This window comes from Macaca fascicularis, chromosome 20, assembly GCF_037993035.2.
Source record: "Macaca fascicularis isolate 582-1 chromosome 20, T2T-MFA8v1.1".
In the NCBI taxonomy this organism is placed as follows: domain Eukaryota; kingdom Metazoa; phylum Chordata; class Mammalia; order Primates; family Cercopithecidae; genus Macaca; species Macaca fascicularis.
The window spans coordinates 21,351,896-21,366,822 of record NC_088394.1 but is presented as its reverse complement, the minus strand read 5'-3'; the positions used below and the strand labels follow the sequence as shown (position 1 = coordinate 21,366,822).

At 44.9% G+C, this 14,927-nt stretch overlaps 1 protein-coding gene across 1 annotated transcript in view; it reads left to right on the top strand.

Annotated features, from left to right (window-relative positions):
- CDR2 (cerebellar degeneration related protein 2) overlaps positions 1–14,927 on the top strand; it is a 31,672-nt gene continuing 16,745 nt past the window's right edge. Inside the window, exons 1-2 of the mRNA XM_005591444.4 lie at positions 1–393; positions 11,991–12,103. Of these exons, the coding sequence (XP_005591501.1) occupies positions 315–393; positions 11,991–12,103 (192 nt within the window). The 5' untranslated portion in view covers positions 1–314. The remainder of the gene's footprint in view (positions 394–11,990; positions 12,104–14,927) is intronic.

Here is a 14,927-nt window from a genome sequence, read left to right as displayed (position 1 = left end):
GCCAAAGTGCCACGTTGGGCCCGGCGGCGGCGTGAAGACCGGCGGCAGCGTGAGAACCTGGCTCCCTACGTTCGCGCCGTAACGCCCGGCCGTTGGGGCCGTTGGGAGGCGCTAGGCGAGTCGAAGCAGCCGGCCGGTCGGCGGCGGTCGCCGGCGGGAACGGGGCTGAGGCGGCGCGGCGGAGCCTGGGCGGCGGCGCGTCCCGCCCGAGGGCGGCTCTGGCTGAGGGCGGAGGGGCCGGGGAAGAGCCCGGGGCAGCGGCTGAGGCGGGACGGCGGCGGCTGGGACCGTTGCCCCTAGAGGACCCAGCCGAGATGCTGGCGGAAAACCTGGTGGAGGAGTTTGAAATGAAGGAGGACGAGCCGTGGTACGACCACCAGGACCTCCAGCAAGGTGAGGGCGGGGGCGCCCCGCGGGCGGGCGGGTGGGCGGCGGCGGCCTGGCCCGGGAGGCCCCCGCTGCGAAACTGTTAAAAAGTTGCTTTTTCTGGCGGCTGAGGATGCAGGTGCCGGGAAGGGCTCGGGCTCACCTGGCGGCGGGGCCGGCCGTGCCCGTGGATCCCGCCCGCAGGAAGCCTCGGCGCGGGGCCCATGGCCCTGCTAATGCGCAGTTGAATATCAGCCCCGAGGCGCATGGGGGCCAGGGACGCGCCAGGCACCGTTTTAAGCGCTTTCCGTGGATTAGCTAGTTTAATCCTCACTGCATTCCTCCGAGGCAGACCGGGTGAGCCAGTGTGTCCCGCAGTAAGTGGCAGAGCCCGAGAAGCCGCCCCCTCGCAGGCTGTGTAGCCCAGCGCCTTTCTTGGCCAGCACGGAGGGCCGGCTGCTGCAGGTGGTAGTGGTTTTGCGATGTAGCGGGAGCTGTGCGCTCTGCGCCGTAACTCTAGGAGACAGTAACTTTTAAAAAATTGATTAATTTTGAGGGTACATAGTAGGTGTATCTATTTATGGGGTACGTGAGATGTTTGGATACAGGCACGCAGTGTGAAATAAGCACGTGATGGAGAACGGGGCGTCCATCCCTTCCAGCATTTATCCATTGAGGTACAAACAATCCAATTACACTGAGAGTAACTTTTGTTATCCCATTTTCCAGATGAGGAAAGCGGAGGTTGAAACGGTTGAGTGGCTTGCCTAAAGCTAAGTGGGGGAGGGAGTGTTTTTTGAACCCACACACTCAAAAGGAGGAGTTGTAGGCACTCCTCAAACCCCCATCCCTTCCTTACCATCCTAGTTAACGGTTTTTTTTCAGTTGGGAATTAAGCTGTTACGCATAGTTCACCAGATGCCAGTTGAAATGACAGAAGAGCGCTTCTACCTCTGCCACTTTTCTTCAGTTTGCATGCCAGCTTTCACTTAGAAATAGGCCTGCCGATGGTGTCTCCAGAGAACAATCATAGAGCAGCCAACACTTTGGGGCCAGTGGGGCCCCACTTTTTTTTATACTAATAGCAGGAGCTAGCAATTGGGGAACACTTTTGATGTGCCTAACACTGATAGGCCCATAACAGAGTTGCTCATTTATCTCCCAGTAACACAATAGAGGTGATAATGTTGGGGAGTGCTAGGGTTCCCCTTAAGACTCGAGAGCAAACATTCTTAACCGCTATACTGAACACTGTGAATAATCCTCAGGAATTTTTCCCGGCATCTTTGGTTTCTGCAATTCTATGTAAATGTTTTCAGCTCTAATCTTGCAGTGAAAATTAACATCTCATTTAGTTAAATATTAAATGATGATGATGCTTGTTCATGCTAACCACTGAACATGGCAGAAGGAAACTGTGTAGACTTGAATAACTCAGAAAAGGAAAATAAAATGAGCACCCCTTTTGGAGGAAGATAATTTCTTAAATTAACATGCAATCACTTTAACCAAAGTAATTCACCTTTATTACGCTTATAGAGTCCAAGCTGCTTAGTGGTTGCAGTGCAGTGTTTGGTGGCATCATCTTTATGTCCAAAGGACAAATTTCTCATACATTTTAACAAACCTGTTTTCAGATTTCCCCATAGGGATTGATGGCCTAGTTTGATAGTTTCTCCAGGATTTGTGAGGCAACCACTGTGCCATTGCAGTATTTCCCTATAATTTAATTTGTATCATCACAACTAAATATTTTTCTTTCCTGTATTTAAGAAGCATAGGCCGGGTGCGGTGGCTCACGCCTGTAATCCCAACACTTTGGGAGGCCGCGGCGGGTGGATCACAAGATCAGGAGTTTGAGCCCAGCCTGACCAACAAGGTGAAACCCCGTCTCTACTAAAAATACAAAAATTAGCCAGGCGTGCCTATAATTAGCATGTGCCTGTAATCCCAGCTACTCAGGAGACTGAGGCAGGAGAATTGCTTGAATATAGAAGGCGGAGGTTGCAGTGAGCCAAGATGGCGCCGCGGCACTCCAGCCTGGGCGACACGAGACTCTGTCTTAAAAAAAAAAAAATTTAAGAAGCATAAATCCTTAAGGGTATAGAGGGGGCAGGTTCTTTTTTCTGGTATTTCCAGCATCTAGCATAATACTTGGCACATACTGGAAGCTCGATTTTAGTATTTGTTGAACTGCACTGAAGCACTAGCACAGAAGTGTTTTCATGGCTCTCTTCCATCAGGTGCCTTAGTCCACGCTGCGTTCTCCCACTGTTGGAGGTTGTTTGGAACCACCAGCTGTAACACTTCAGTCTATCAAGCAGCAAGTGCAGCGTGTCAGGGTTACACGTGGAATTCTCTTTAACCTCTGATCAAAATAAAGTCATCAACTCTTCAAGTTTAACGTTAAAAACACAGGTCTGGCCAGGCGCGGTGGCTCACGCCTGTAATCCCAGCACTTTGGGAGGCCGAGGCAGGTGGATCACGAGGTCAGGAGAACGAGACCATCCTGGCTAACACGGTGAAACCCTGTCTCTACTAAAAATACAAAAAATAAAAAATTAGCCGGGCATGGTGGTGGGCGCCTGTAGTCCCAGCTACTTGGGAGGCTAAGGCAGGAGAATGGCGTGAACCCGGGAGGTGGAGCTTGCAGTAAGCCGAGATCGCACCACTGCACTCCAGGCTCGGCGACAGAGCGAGACTCCGTCTCAAAAAAAAAAAAAAAAAAAATTTAAAAAACCACACAGGTCTGGGCTGGGTGCAGTGGCTCATGCCTGTAATCCCAGCACTTTGGGAGGCCGAGGCGGGCATATCACCTGAGGCCAGGAGTTCGAGACCAGTCTGGCCAACATGGTGAAACTCCATCTCTACTAAAAATACAAAATTAGCTGGGCGTGGTGGCAGCCCCCTGTAATCCTAGCTACTCGGGAGGCTGAGGCAGGAGAATTGCTTGAAACTGGGAGGCGGAGTTGCAGTGAGCTGAGATCATGCCATTGCACTCCAGCCTGGATGGTAAGAACGAAACTCTGTCTAAAAACACACACATACACACACACAGAGGTCTGAACCTCTTTACTGCCAGTTGCATTTCTGTGTTTTCCAAAGGGCTGCTACCTTATCACAGTGGACTTTGACATACCCCTCTATGTCATAACCAACTATATAGAGTACGAATAGAAGATGTGAAATTCCAACAATTATAACTTGTGAATATGGCCTGTCAAAGAATAAAGGCTACAGTGTGAATAAAAGGGTATTCTTTCCCCAGTTTTGCTAAATTATATGTTAACTCCTAAACTTTTAACAGATTTTAAAACTTGTTCATTTCTCAAAAATGTATTATCTGCTCTTTGCCAGGTATTCGCCTAGGCACTGGGGCCACAGCGCCTCCCCACATGTTTGGATAGGCAGGATTCTTACTCCCATAGAGTGAATGTTCCAGGAATCTGTTCACTAGAGAAGCCTGGAGGTGCTGCCTCATGGGATGTGCCCACTACAGCGCCTCGTACGTTGTAGGCCCTCAGTAGACCCTTGCTGCTGAATTAAGTTTGGGAGCAGGTCTGTCCTGTTAAACAGATTATTCAGCAGGTCTAGTGGGATTTTATGTGCAGGCATCTGTCCATTTTTTAACATCCTTATTATTACTGAGTGAGGCTTATTTGGAGAGAACTGCTGAAATTTTTTTTTTTTTGAGGTGGAGTCTCGCTCTGTCCCCAGGCTGGAGTGCAGTGGCACACTCTCGGCTCACTGCAGTCTCCGCCTCCCAGGTTCAAGCCATTCTCCTGCCTTAGCCTCCCAAGTAGCTGGGATTACAGGTACGCGCCACCACACCCATTTAATTTATGTATTTTTAGTAGAGATGGGGTTTCACCATGTTGGCCAGGATGGTCTCGATCTCCTGACCTTGTGATCTACCCGCCTCAGCCTCCCAAAGTGCTGAGATTACAGGCGTGAACCACCGCACCTGGCCGGAAAACAACTTTTAATGATCCTGTTCTCAAACTCTTACAACTACAAAATGTTTTCCTTTAGTAGTAGAAGCCATGAGCTAAATAGATTGAATCTTTGTATCAAAGTTTCCTAGGGTATCCTTTTTTAAATTGAAATTGCTGGAAAATTCTAACCTCAGTAAACTCTGGTCTGCTATTCATACCTTGTTAGAAACATGTAAAGCTTTTTTGTGTAGACAGGAGGAGAAAACCCTTTGCTGTTACGAAACACTTTGATGAAGAGACTGTCTTTTGTCAGAGGGCTGAGTTGGCTCAATAGGAATACTGACAATAATCTCTGTGGGTAAGATATTTTCTGGGACAGCAGGAGCCTTCAGTTTAGGTAATGATGGTGCTTGCTTTGAAACATGCCCCTGAGAACAAGGTGGAAGGACTTCAGAGACTGGATTTTCTTTTAAACCAGCTGCTATTGTCATTTGGTGAGCTGTGCAAACTTAGAATAAGGATTCAGGTTTCTGTTATGTGGATCAGTAAATGAACTCTTAGTTTAAAGGAATCCTAAAATTTCAGGATGAGTACATCCTCCTTGTGTACAACTATTTTGCTGAATCACTCTTTGGAGGGTTATTAAAACTGACACCATTTTTCTTGATATTTATATTCAGGTTTTCTGCTTTCCCAATTATAGTAACGTTGGCAACAGGAGTTAAACAGAAGCATCACTAAATGACGCATTTGACTTTGTAATAGGAAAAACTTTCAGCCTTAATATTAGTGAATTACTCCTACAGACTACCAGCCAACATTGGAATATGTTTTTTTTTTTTTTTTTTTAAATAAACTAAAGTAAAATGGGAAAAATATCACGGTGGGTTTTAAAGTTTTCAAAATTCTGGAAGAAAGGTTCTTTAAAAAAATTACTTTGCTGCCAGTACTAATTTTTTTGCCTAAAGTATAGAGCTGAGTATCTGTTTAAAGCTAACAGTTTACACCATTAAAAATATATTATTACCTGCAAAGACTCATTAGTGAAAGAATATTCAACATATGAAGGTACTGATATGTTGCAATTCTCAAGCCTGCAATAAATCTATGATGTTTTTAGTAGTTGCCTAAGCCAGGCCAGTTCAATAGGACTTAGAAAAGACCCTCTTAATGAAAATTCTTTTTGTAATCCTGTAGAGATGAACAGGTGTACAAAGCTTCGAAACTATATTATTTCCTTTTCTTTTGTGCCTTAATTAAAACTGTAAGGGACATTCAATATTCTATTCCCTCCACTAATTATTTAGAAAACCTTAGGCTTACTGCCAGCTTTTGGCTTCTTTCGGCTATGGAAGCCAGCTGCTACTCAACAGGAAATGAACTTTTTTTAAAGACAAAGTCCGGTGTCTTTAAGCTAACAGATGAAGTAATATCCTGTTATACAGTGTGACTTCACAGGAGCTTTCTTGTAGTTGAGACTTGTTAAAATTCTGTCCTTAACAGCCTATGAAATATTTAGGAGATTGAGACTTCAGGTTTCTGAGCCAGTTTGGTGCTTTGTTTTACTGGAAATAAGAATTGAGATAAGGACAAGCCTCAAATTCTTTTTTGTTTGCTATCTACTAAAGAGTGCTGTCCTTGGCATCTCTTTCTGCAGGAGCAGGGAAGAGGTTCCTGGCTGCTCTTAAGTAGCACAGGTAGTTCCATAATTGAATGAAAGTGGTTGGTGATAGTCTCAAGTCAGTCTTGATTCTTGGAGAGGTTTTGGCCCAGTTGGGTTTTTTTTGTTTTTTTTTTTTTTCCTGCTAAGAGACGACGGCCTGCTATGTTGCCCATGCTGGTCTCGAACTCTTGGGCTCAAACAGCCCTTCCGCCTCGGCATCCCAAAATGCTGAGATTGTGTCTGGAATTGATGGATTCTTGGTCTCACTGACTTCAAGAATGAAGCCACAGACCCTCACGGTGAGTGTTATACAGTTCTTAAAGATGGTGTGTCCAGAGTTTTTTCCTTCAGACGTTCAGATGTGTCTGGAGCTTCTTCCTTCTGGTGGATTCGTGGTCTCGCCGTCAGGAGTGAAGCTGCAGACCTTCATGGTGAGTGTTACAGCTCACAAAGGCAGCTTAGACCCAAAGAGTGAGCAGCAGCAAGATTTATTGCAAAGAGCGAAAGAACAAAGCTTCCACAGTATGGAAGGTGACCCAAGCGGGTTGCCACTGGGGCCTCCAGCAGCCTGCTTTTAGTCCCTTATCTGGCCCCACCCACAATCTGCTGATTGGTCCGTTTTGACAGTGCTGATTGGTGCGTTTACAATCCTTGAGCTAGACAGAGTCACAGAGTGCTAGTTAGCTAGATACAGAGTTAGGTAGATACAAACCCTGAGCTAGGCATAGAGTGCTGATTGGTGCATTTACAATCCTTGAGCTAGATGGGGTCACAGAGTGCTAGTCCTCCAAGTCTCCCCTAGGTTAGCTAGACAGAGAGTACCAATTGGTGTATTCACAAACCCTGACCTAGACACAGTGCTGATTGGTGTATTCACAAATCCTGAGCTAGACACAGAGTGCTGATTGGTGCACATACAATCCTCCCCGTATATATAAAAGTTCTCCAAGTCTCTATCGGGTTGAGGAGCCCAGCTGGCTTCACCCAGTGGATCCTGCACCTGGGCTGGAAGCAGAGCTGCCCGCCAGTCCTGAGCCGGGCCTGCACTCCTCAGCCTTTGGACTGTCGATGGGACCAGGTGCCACGGAGCAGGGGGCGGCGCCCGTAGGGGAGGCTCAGGCCGCGCAGGAGCCCACCGCCTGGGGAGGAGCTCAGACATGGCTGGCTGCAGGTCCCGGGCCCTGCTGGGCGGGGAGGCAGCTAAGGCCCAGCGAGAATTTGAGCGCCGGGCCTGCGGGCCGGCACTGCTGGGGGACCCTGCGCAACCCCCGCAGCTGCTCTCCTGGGTGCTAAACCCCTCACTGCCCTGGGCCGGCCGCTCAGTGTGCGGGGCCAGCGGGTCCCGCCGGAACTCACACGGCCCGTGAGCACAGCCCCGGTTCCCTTCCGCGCCTCTCCCTCTACACTTCCCGGCAAGCAGAGGGAGGAGGCTCCGGCCTCAGCCCAGAGAGGGGCTCCCACGGTGCCGTGGCGGGCTGAAGGGCTCTTCAAGCACCGCCGGAATGGAAGCGGAGGCCGAGGGGGCGCTGAGAGTGAGGGCTGCTAGCGCATTGTCACCTCTCAAGATTACAGGTATGAGCCACCACACCCAGCCCTTGGCTCAGGCTTTGATTGCTAGTTAAGAGCATCTTTGGTGAATCTGATCCTTCCCAGTGAGGAGTTACTCACCACTTTACACATTTAAGAAGGAAAGACTTAATACCTAGGTAATGTTTTTATACTTTGTCTTTAATAGAGTGTGGTAGCTTCCATGTGGGCCTATGTATACACATTACATACTCTGTGAGTACAAAATCATTTTTTCTGGAACATGTTCAACCATAGTTCCTTTTTCGTTTGATGAAAACAAGGTATTAACCTGCCTGGGGTTGTATGTGCTTTCACTAGCAGAGCAGGCAACAAAAACCCAAATAGTTGAACTCTTAATTTCTCATTGCAATCTGTGAAAACAAGAAGAAATTAAGTACCTCAACACGGGGGAAATTTGTATTCTCTACCTTAAAGAAGCCTGTGGACTTCTCTTTCAATTGCCTTAAAACTCTGCAGATGAAGATAACAAAGAATCATGATGAGAGTGAGAGTGAAAACCTGTTGGCCTAAGAGTTTCTATCTGATCTGTGACTCACCTTGGAGCTTGATTAGGTCAGTTAACAGCTTTGTGCTTCAGGCTGTCTCAGCTGAGAAACTGGGCTAAATACCTTTAAAGATAATAAAGACTAATGTCTCTGGAAAACAAAAAGTAGGCTGGGCGCAGTAGCTTATGCCTGTAATCCCCAGCACTTGGGGAGGCCACAGTGGGCGTATCACTTGAGGTCAGGATTTCAAGACCAGCCTGGCCAACATGGTGAAACCCCATCTCTACTAAAAATACAAAAATTAGCCGGGCGTGGTGGTGGGCGTCTATAATCCCAGCTACTCAGGAGGCTGAGGCAGGAGAATCGCTTGACTCCAGGAGGCAGAGGTTGCAGTGAGCTGCGATTGCACCACTGCACTCCAGCCTGGGTGACAAGAGTGAGACTCCATCTCAAATAATGACAAGAAAAAGACTAATGTCTCTTAAATGCTTTGAGCTATTTATAAAAGTTCTGTGTTTTGTAAATACAAGTTATTTCATAGACCTATTAATGGAAGTCTTTTTGTTTGTTTGTTTGTTTGAGACAGGGCCTCACTGTATTTTTGGTAGAGATGACATTTCACCATGTTGCCCTGACTGGTCTCGAACTTCTGAGCTCAAGCAGTCCACCTGGCTCACCCTCCCAAAGTGCTGGGATTATAGGCATGACCCACTGCACCTGGTTTCTAGTCTTAATGTAATGACTGTAATAGACATCGTTAGTTTTGAAATCACAAGATAATGTATTTTAGCACCTATCTACAAACAGTATACTGTTTTATTTTAAATGGGTGTAAAATATTTTTAAATGATCTGGATTTGGGTGTGGTGGGTTTTGCTTTTTCTAGAGTGAAAACTAACCAAGTAGAATACTAATTATGCACTTGAGTAGACATTAAAACAACTAATGCTGTTGTTACCGTTTACTCAAGGCTAAGTTTTACTATCAGTGGTGGATAGCCAGTAAGCATTATTTGTCAACCTCTAAAAATTAAGTTTAAAAATAATTATGTAGTGAGTTTCCTTGTTTTTATGATAAATATTTTTTTCCATAATACTTTTATGACATTAACTGAGGCTGCTTTCCATCATACCTAGAATAAAACTTAAACTTTACCTACCATGGGCTGTAAAATCCTGTATGATCTGCTCTCTCATGCCTCTATCATACTGGCTGCTTGTCAGGTTGTAGAATATGCCAAATTCATGGCAAGTTCTTCATCCTTCAAGCTTCAGCTAAAAGGTCTTCTCAGACCTTCCTTATGACCTCTCTTTCTAAATTGGTCCCTAGGCTGGGCACTGTGGCTCATGCCTGTAATCCCAACATTTTGGGAGGCTGAGGTGGGAGGATGTATTGAGGCCAGAAGTTTGAGATCATCCTGGGCAGCATTGTAAGACCCTGTCTCTACAATAAATCAGTAAGTAAGTAAGCTGGGTTTGGTAGTGCATGCCTATATTCCCAGCTACTTGGCAGGCTGAGGCAGGAAGATCACTTGAGCCCAGGAATCCAAGGCTAAAGTGAGCCATGAGTGCACCACTGCACTCCAGCATGACAACAGAGCGAGACTGTGCCTAATAAAGAGAAAAAGAAAGCCCTTTGTTCATTGTCACCAAATCCAGGTTCCCCCTCTACCCCCTTTATCTTTTAGACTTTATATTGGTCAACAAATCCTTTAGCTTTACTTTCAAAACATGTCAGAATTCTGCCTCTTCTCTCCATCTTCATCTCTGCCACCCTGGTCCAAGCCACCATCATCTCTCACCCAGATGATTGCAGTATCTTTCTGTCACTCTGCTCCCACTTTTGTCCCATTCACTCTGTATAATAGCAGCCAGGGTGATCCTGTCAAGCCTCCATTGGAGTCCTTTTCATTTGGGGTAAAAGCCAAACTCTTGACCTCTTTAGTTAGGCCCTCCCCATACTGGCCATCGTGGAGCCCCTCTGATTTGACACCCCGCCCAATACATTCTGCTCCACTCTCCTCAGCCTCCTTAATGGCTCAGTCATGCTTCCTCCCAGGGGCTTTGCACTTGCCTTGCCTCTGCCTGGAGTGCTGTTTCCCTACACGGATCTACATGGGTCACTTATTCCGTTCCTTCATATATCAATTCTAATGTGGCCCTAGTCACATGCTCTTAAATTTCAGCCTCCCACATCCACACTCCTCCTGTACTTCTTTCTTGCTTTATTTATTTATTTATTTTTTTGAGACGGAGTCTGGCTCTGTCACCCAGGCTGGAGTGCAGTGGCACCATCTCGGCTCACTGCAAGCTCCGCCTCCCGGGTTTACGCCATTCTCCTGCCTCAGCCTCCCGAGTAGCTGGGACTACAGGCGCCCGCCACCTCGCCCGGCTAGTTTTTTGTATTTTTTAGTAGAGACGGGGTTTCACCGTGTTAGCCAGGATGGTCTCGATCTCCTGACCTCGTGATCCGCCCGTCTCGGCCTCCCAAAGTGCTGGGATTACAGGCTTGAGCCACCGCGCCCGGCCACTTGCTTTATTTTTTCTCTTTAGCATTTATCACTGTCATGTTTTATTCTGCTGTTTCTCCCAGTAGAATATAAGCTCCATGAGGGCAGGGATTTTTTTTTTAATGTGAGTTCCTTATGGCTCCTGGGCAGTATCCCAGTGCCTAGAATAGTGTCTAATATTATTGAGTATATGCATGCATGCATGAATACTGTTTATCACAGTACGTGAGTTTAGTTACTCATTTGTCTGACTTCCTCCACTAATCTGGGAATATCAGCAAAGCAGGACTTCATTTTATTCACTCTTCTGTAGCTAATGCTTAGCATAGTGCCTGGCGACAAAAACATTCATTTGTGAATCAGTGAATATTAGTAGTACTTTGTATGCATATTGCAACTTGGTTTGTAAAGTACTCCTTTATGTATTATTATTTCATTTGATTTTCACAATCTCATATTGATAAGACATATCTCATATTAATAAGTCATCTCTCTAAACAAGAATACTAATTATAGGGGCCTCTAAAGTCACCATATTGAAAGTATTCTGGTAAATGATAGAACTGGGCCTGAGACTTACCTGCCCAGAGTACAGTGCATTTCCCACTGTATCAAAGGCCTGCTCCATAAGATTTATTATGCAGAGAAGTATTTCAATGACCTATGTTACAACTAGTGTCCTTTATTATATTGTTAACTAAATTTTCATTTCTGGGAGTTGAGTATAATATAAACAAATCCTGTTTTATGGACATTATGCCTAAGAGTAGAGAGAGTTGAAAAATGAGATTTAAAATAAAATATAATTCTGTGCTAAATGGAAGTATGAGCTACTGACATGTAATTACCTCGAAAACCACATTGCTGTTTTGCTTTTCTAGTTGTTCATCTTGCAGAAGGATACAAAGAAAAGTAGAGTGACCTGGGGCAGTGTTCTTAATGCTGATGTATTTTTCCTTTTCTTGACTGAATAATTTTTAGTCCCCTTAGGAGCCCAGGATATATGACAATAAACTTTAACAGTTGTATTCACAGCAGCCAAATTCATGGGAACTTTAAAGATTTTTGAAAGCTCCACCTATACTTTGGCTCAAGGGTCCATTCAAAAAAGTAGACTTGTCGGGATATGAATACATCGATTCTACTAGCAAATGGGATTTTAGAAGTAACACTGCGGAATGATCATTCCTGAACAAATAACTGCATCTCCATAAAGTAGATGACTATTTTTCACTTCTTACAAGTATGGGTACATAAGAGAATACTTTACCTGCTGGAGGCATCAGTTTAACTGAATTTTAAGTAGAACTCAGGTTTCCTTCTGTGCCACTCAACCTTCCATTGGGATGTGACCTAAACTACATGTTCTTTTTTGAAGGACTCGGTTATATAAATTGTTGATGTGAGATCATTTGTATTCTAAGATTCGTTTGTTGTGCTAGATCTCCAACTTGCTGCTGAGCTTGGGAAGACATTACTGGATCGGAACACAGAGTTGGAGGACTCTCTTCAGCAGATGTATACAACCAATCAGGAGCAGTTACAGGAAATTGAGGTAATTCACTCGGCAGGAGAGTTACACTTTTGACACTTTGATGTGTTGTTGTTATGTCAATCACATACTGGTAAAATAACACTTGCAATTAGACACAGCATTTTATTTTTTAACACAGACTGTTTTGAGAATAAGAACCGCCTCCCGAGTAGCTGGGATTACAGGCGCCTGCCACCACGCCCAGCTAATTTTTGTATTTTTAGTAGAGATAGGGTTTCACCATGTTGGCCAGGCTGGTCTCGAACTCCTGACCTCAGGTGATCCACCTGCCTTGGCTTCCGAAAGTGCTGGTATTACAGGCATGAGCCACCACACCCAGCCTAAAAAATGCAATATTTAAGATATACAGAATGGTGTTTAAGAGAACAATACTATGAATACTCATATATCCACCACCTAGCTTAAGAAAGACGACTACCCACACTGTTGAACTTCCCACCAGAGAGGGAACTTACACCTCCTCCTTGGTCGCATATCCCTCCCACCTACTACTAAACCATATCCTAAATTTGGAAAAAAAAAAAAAAAAAAAATCATGGCTCCTTATTTCACAATGTGTTCAGATGTTTTGCTCCATTCAAATAATCATAAAATACATGTTGCTTTCTCTCTGCTGTGATCTTGATTTGTTGACATTTTTGCTGGATATTTTATCATTAAAATACTACATTTTTGACTGAGTGTGGTGGCATATGCCTGTAATCTCAGCACTTTAGGATGCTGAGGGAGACAGATTGCTCAAGCTCAGGAATTCGAGACCAGCCTGGGCAACCCGGTGAAGCCCCATCTCTACAAAAAAATATAAAAATTAGTCTGGTGTGGTGGCGTGTGCCTGTAGTCCCAGCTACTTGGGAGACAAAGGTGGGAGAATCACCTGAACCTGGGAAGTCAAGGCTACAGTGAGCCGTGATTGTGCCAGTACACTCCAGGTTAGGAGATGGGAGCGAGACCTTGTCTCAATAAAAAAATATAATAATATAATACCTTTTGCCTAGCTTAACAAAACTAAAATGAAAGATGCTAGACTAGGGCGTTAAAATGGCCCTCCATGCTGCTAATCTTATAAACGGTCCCATTCAAGTAGTTCAGTTATGTGTAGGCCACTTGACTGCAAAGATAATAATGGATATTAACCAGACAGTGTCCCATCAGAACACCTTTGTCCATGTCCCAACCCATGCTCCCCGCCACAAGGGGACTGTACTTAAATTATATAAATGCTTCCCCCTCAAACTGGTACAGTAGACCCAGGACTCTTGTGTCTGTGCACAGAAAAATGTAAAAGACTAGAATGGTGAAGTAGTTCATTATAATGAGTACTTACTAAAACTTTGATTATTTCCTGAACCAGGTGCTGGGAATTCAAACAAGTAAAGAATTACGTAGTCCTTTCTTAGAAGTGATCACATTATACAATTTTAATCTTTTGAATAGAAATCTATCATCAAAACAAAGGCAAATGTACACTCTCAATATCCATTAATTTTACCTATTAACATAAAAGATATATACAGTAGACCCTCCCTTTGAGCAGGATTTCTGAAATACACTTTTATAATTCTAGGACGATATGGCTTGCAATGATATTGAAGTCACCAGGTACCATTTTAGCATATTCTACATCAAAAGAGCATAGAATATGTTTACATTGAATTTAATGACCAGTTACTGTAGGCCGGGTGAGGTGGCTCAAGTCTGTAATCCCAGCACTTTGGGAGGCAGAGGCGGGCACATCCCTTGAGGTCAGGAGTTCGAGACCAGTCTGGCCAACATGATGAAACCTCGTCTCTACTAAAAATACAAAAATTAGCTGGGGATGGTGGCAAGCACCCATAATCTCAGCTACTTGGGAAGCTGAGGCAGGAGAATCACTTGAACTCGGGAGGTGAAGGTTGCAGTGAGCTGAGATTATGCAGCTGCACTCCAGCCTAGGCAACAGAGCAAGACTCCATCTCAAAAAAAAAAAAATTAAAAAACCTACTGTAGAGTTTGTCAGAAACCTAAAATGCAGAAAAACTAGGCATTTAAAAACTATTAAACTAGGCTAGGCATGGTGTCTTATGTCTGTAATCCCAGCACTTTGGGAGGCTGAAGTGGAAGAATTGCTTGAGGCTAGGGTTTGAGACCAGCCTGGGCAACAAAATGAGACCCTGTCTCTAGTCTAAAAACAAAACTAGTAAACTAGCCAAATGTTTTATGTGGTCAAGGAACTCTTTCCTCCTTTGTTTCTTAGACTTTGTTTTTTTACTCAGTGGGAGATTTCAGAATAGTCCTAAACGATCATCACTGTTTGTATTTATGTAGAGACATAGTCTTAATTGTATTATCGTAGTCTGTGAGGTTTATTCAATGCCTGAAAACACTATAACTGATTCTTGCTTTAGCACATCTTTCTTTTTTTTTTTTTTTTTTTGACGGAGTCTCGCTCTGTCGCCCAGGCTGGAGTGCAGTGGCCGGATCTCAGCTCACTGCAAGCTCCGCCTCCCGGGTTTACGCCATTCTCCTGCCTCAGCCTCTTGAGTAGCTGGGACTACAGGTGCCCACCACCTCGCCTGGCTAGTTTTTTGTATTTTTTAGTAGAGACGGGGTTTCACCGTATTAGCCAGGATGGTCTCGATCTCCTGACCTCGTGATTCGCCCGTCTCGGCCTCCTAAAGTGCTGGGATTACAGGCTTGAGCCACCGCGCCCGGCCGTTTTAGCACATCTTTCAAGTGTAGCTGAAGTGTAAATATTTGTAAGTTGGGAGAATGATGCTTATTGATTAGTGTAGGAGATTACAAACAATTGGTTTATGATCTAAGTTGTCTCCTTTGTTTTCATCGA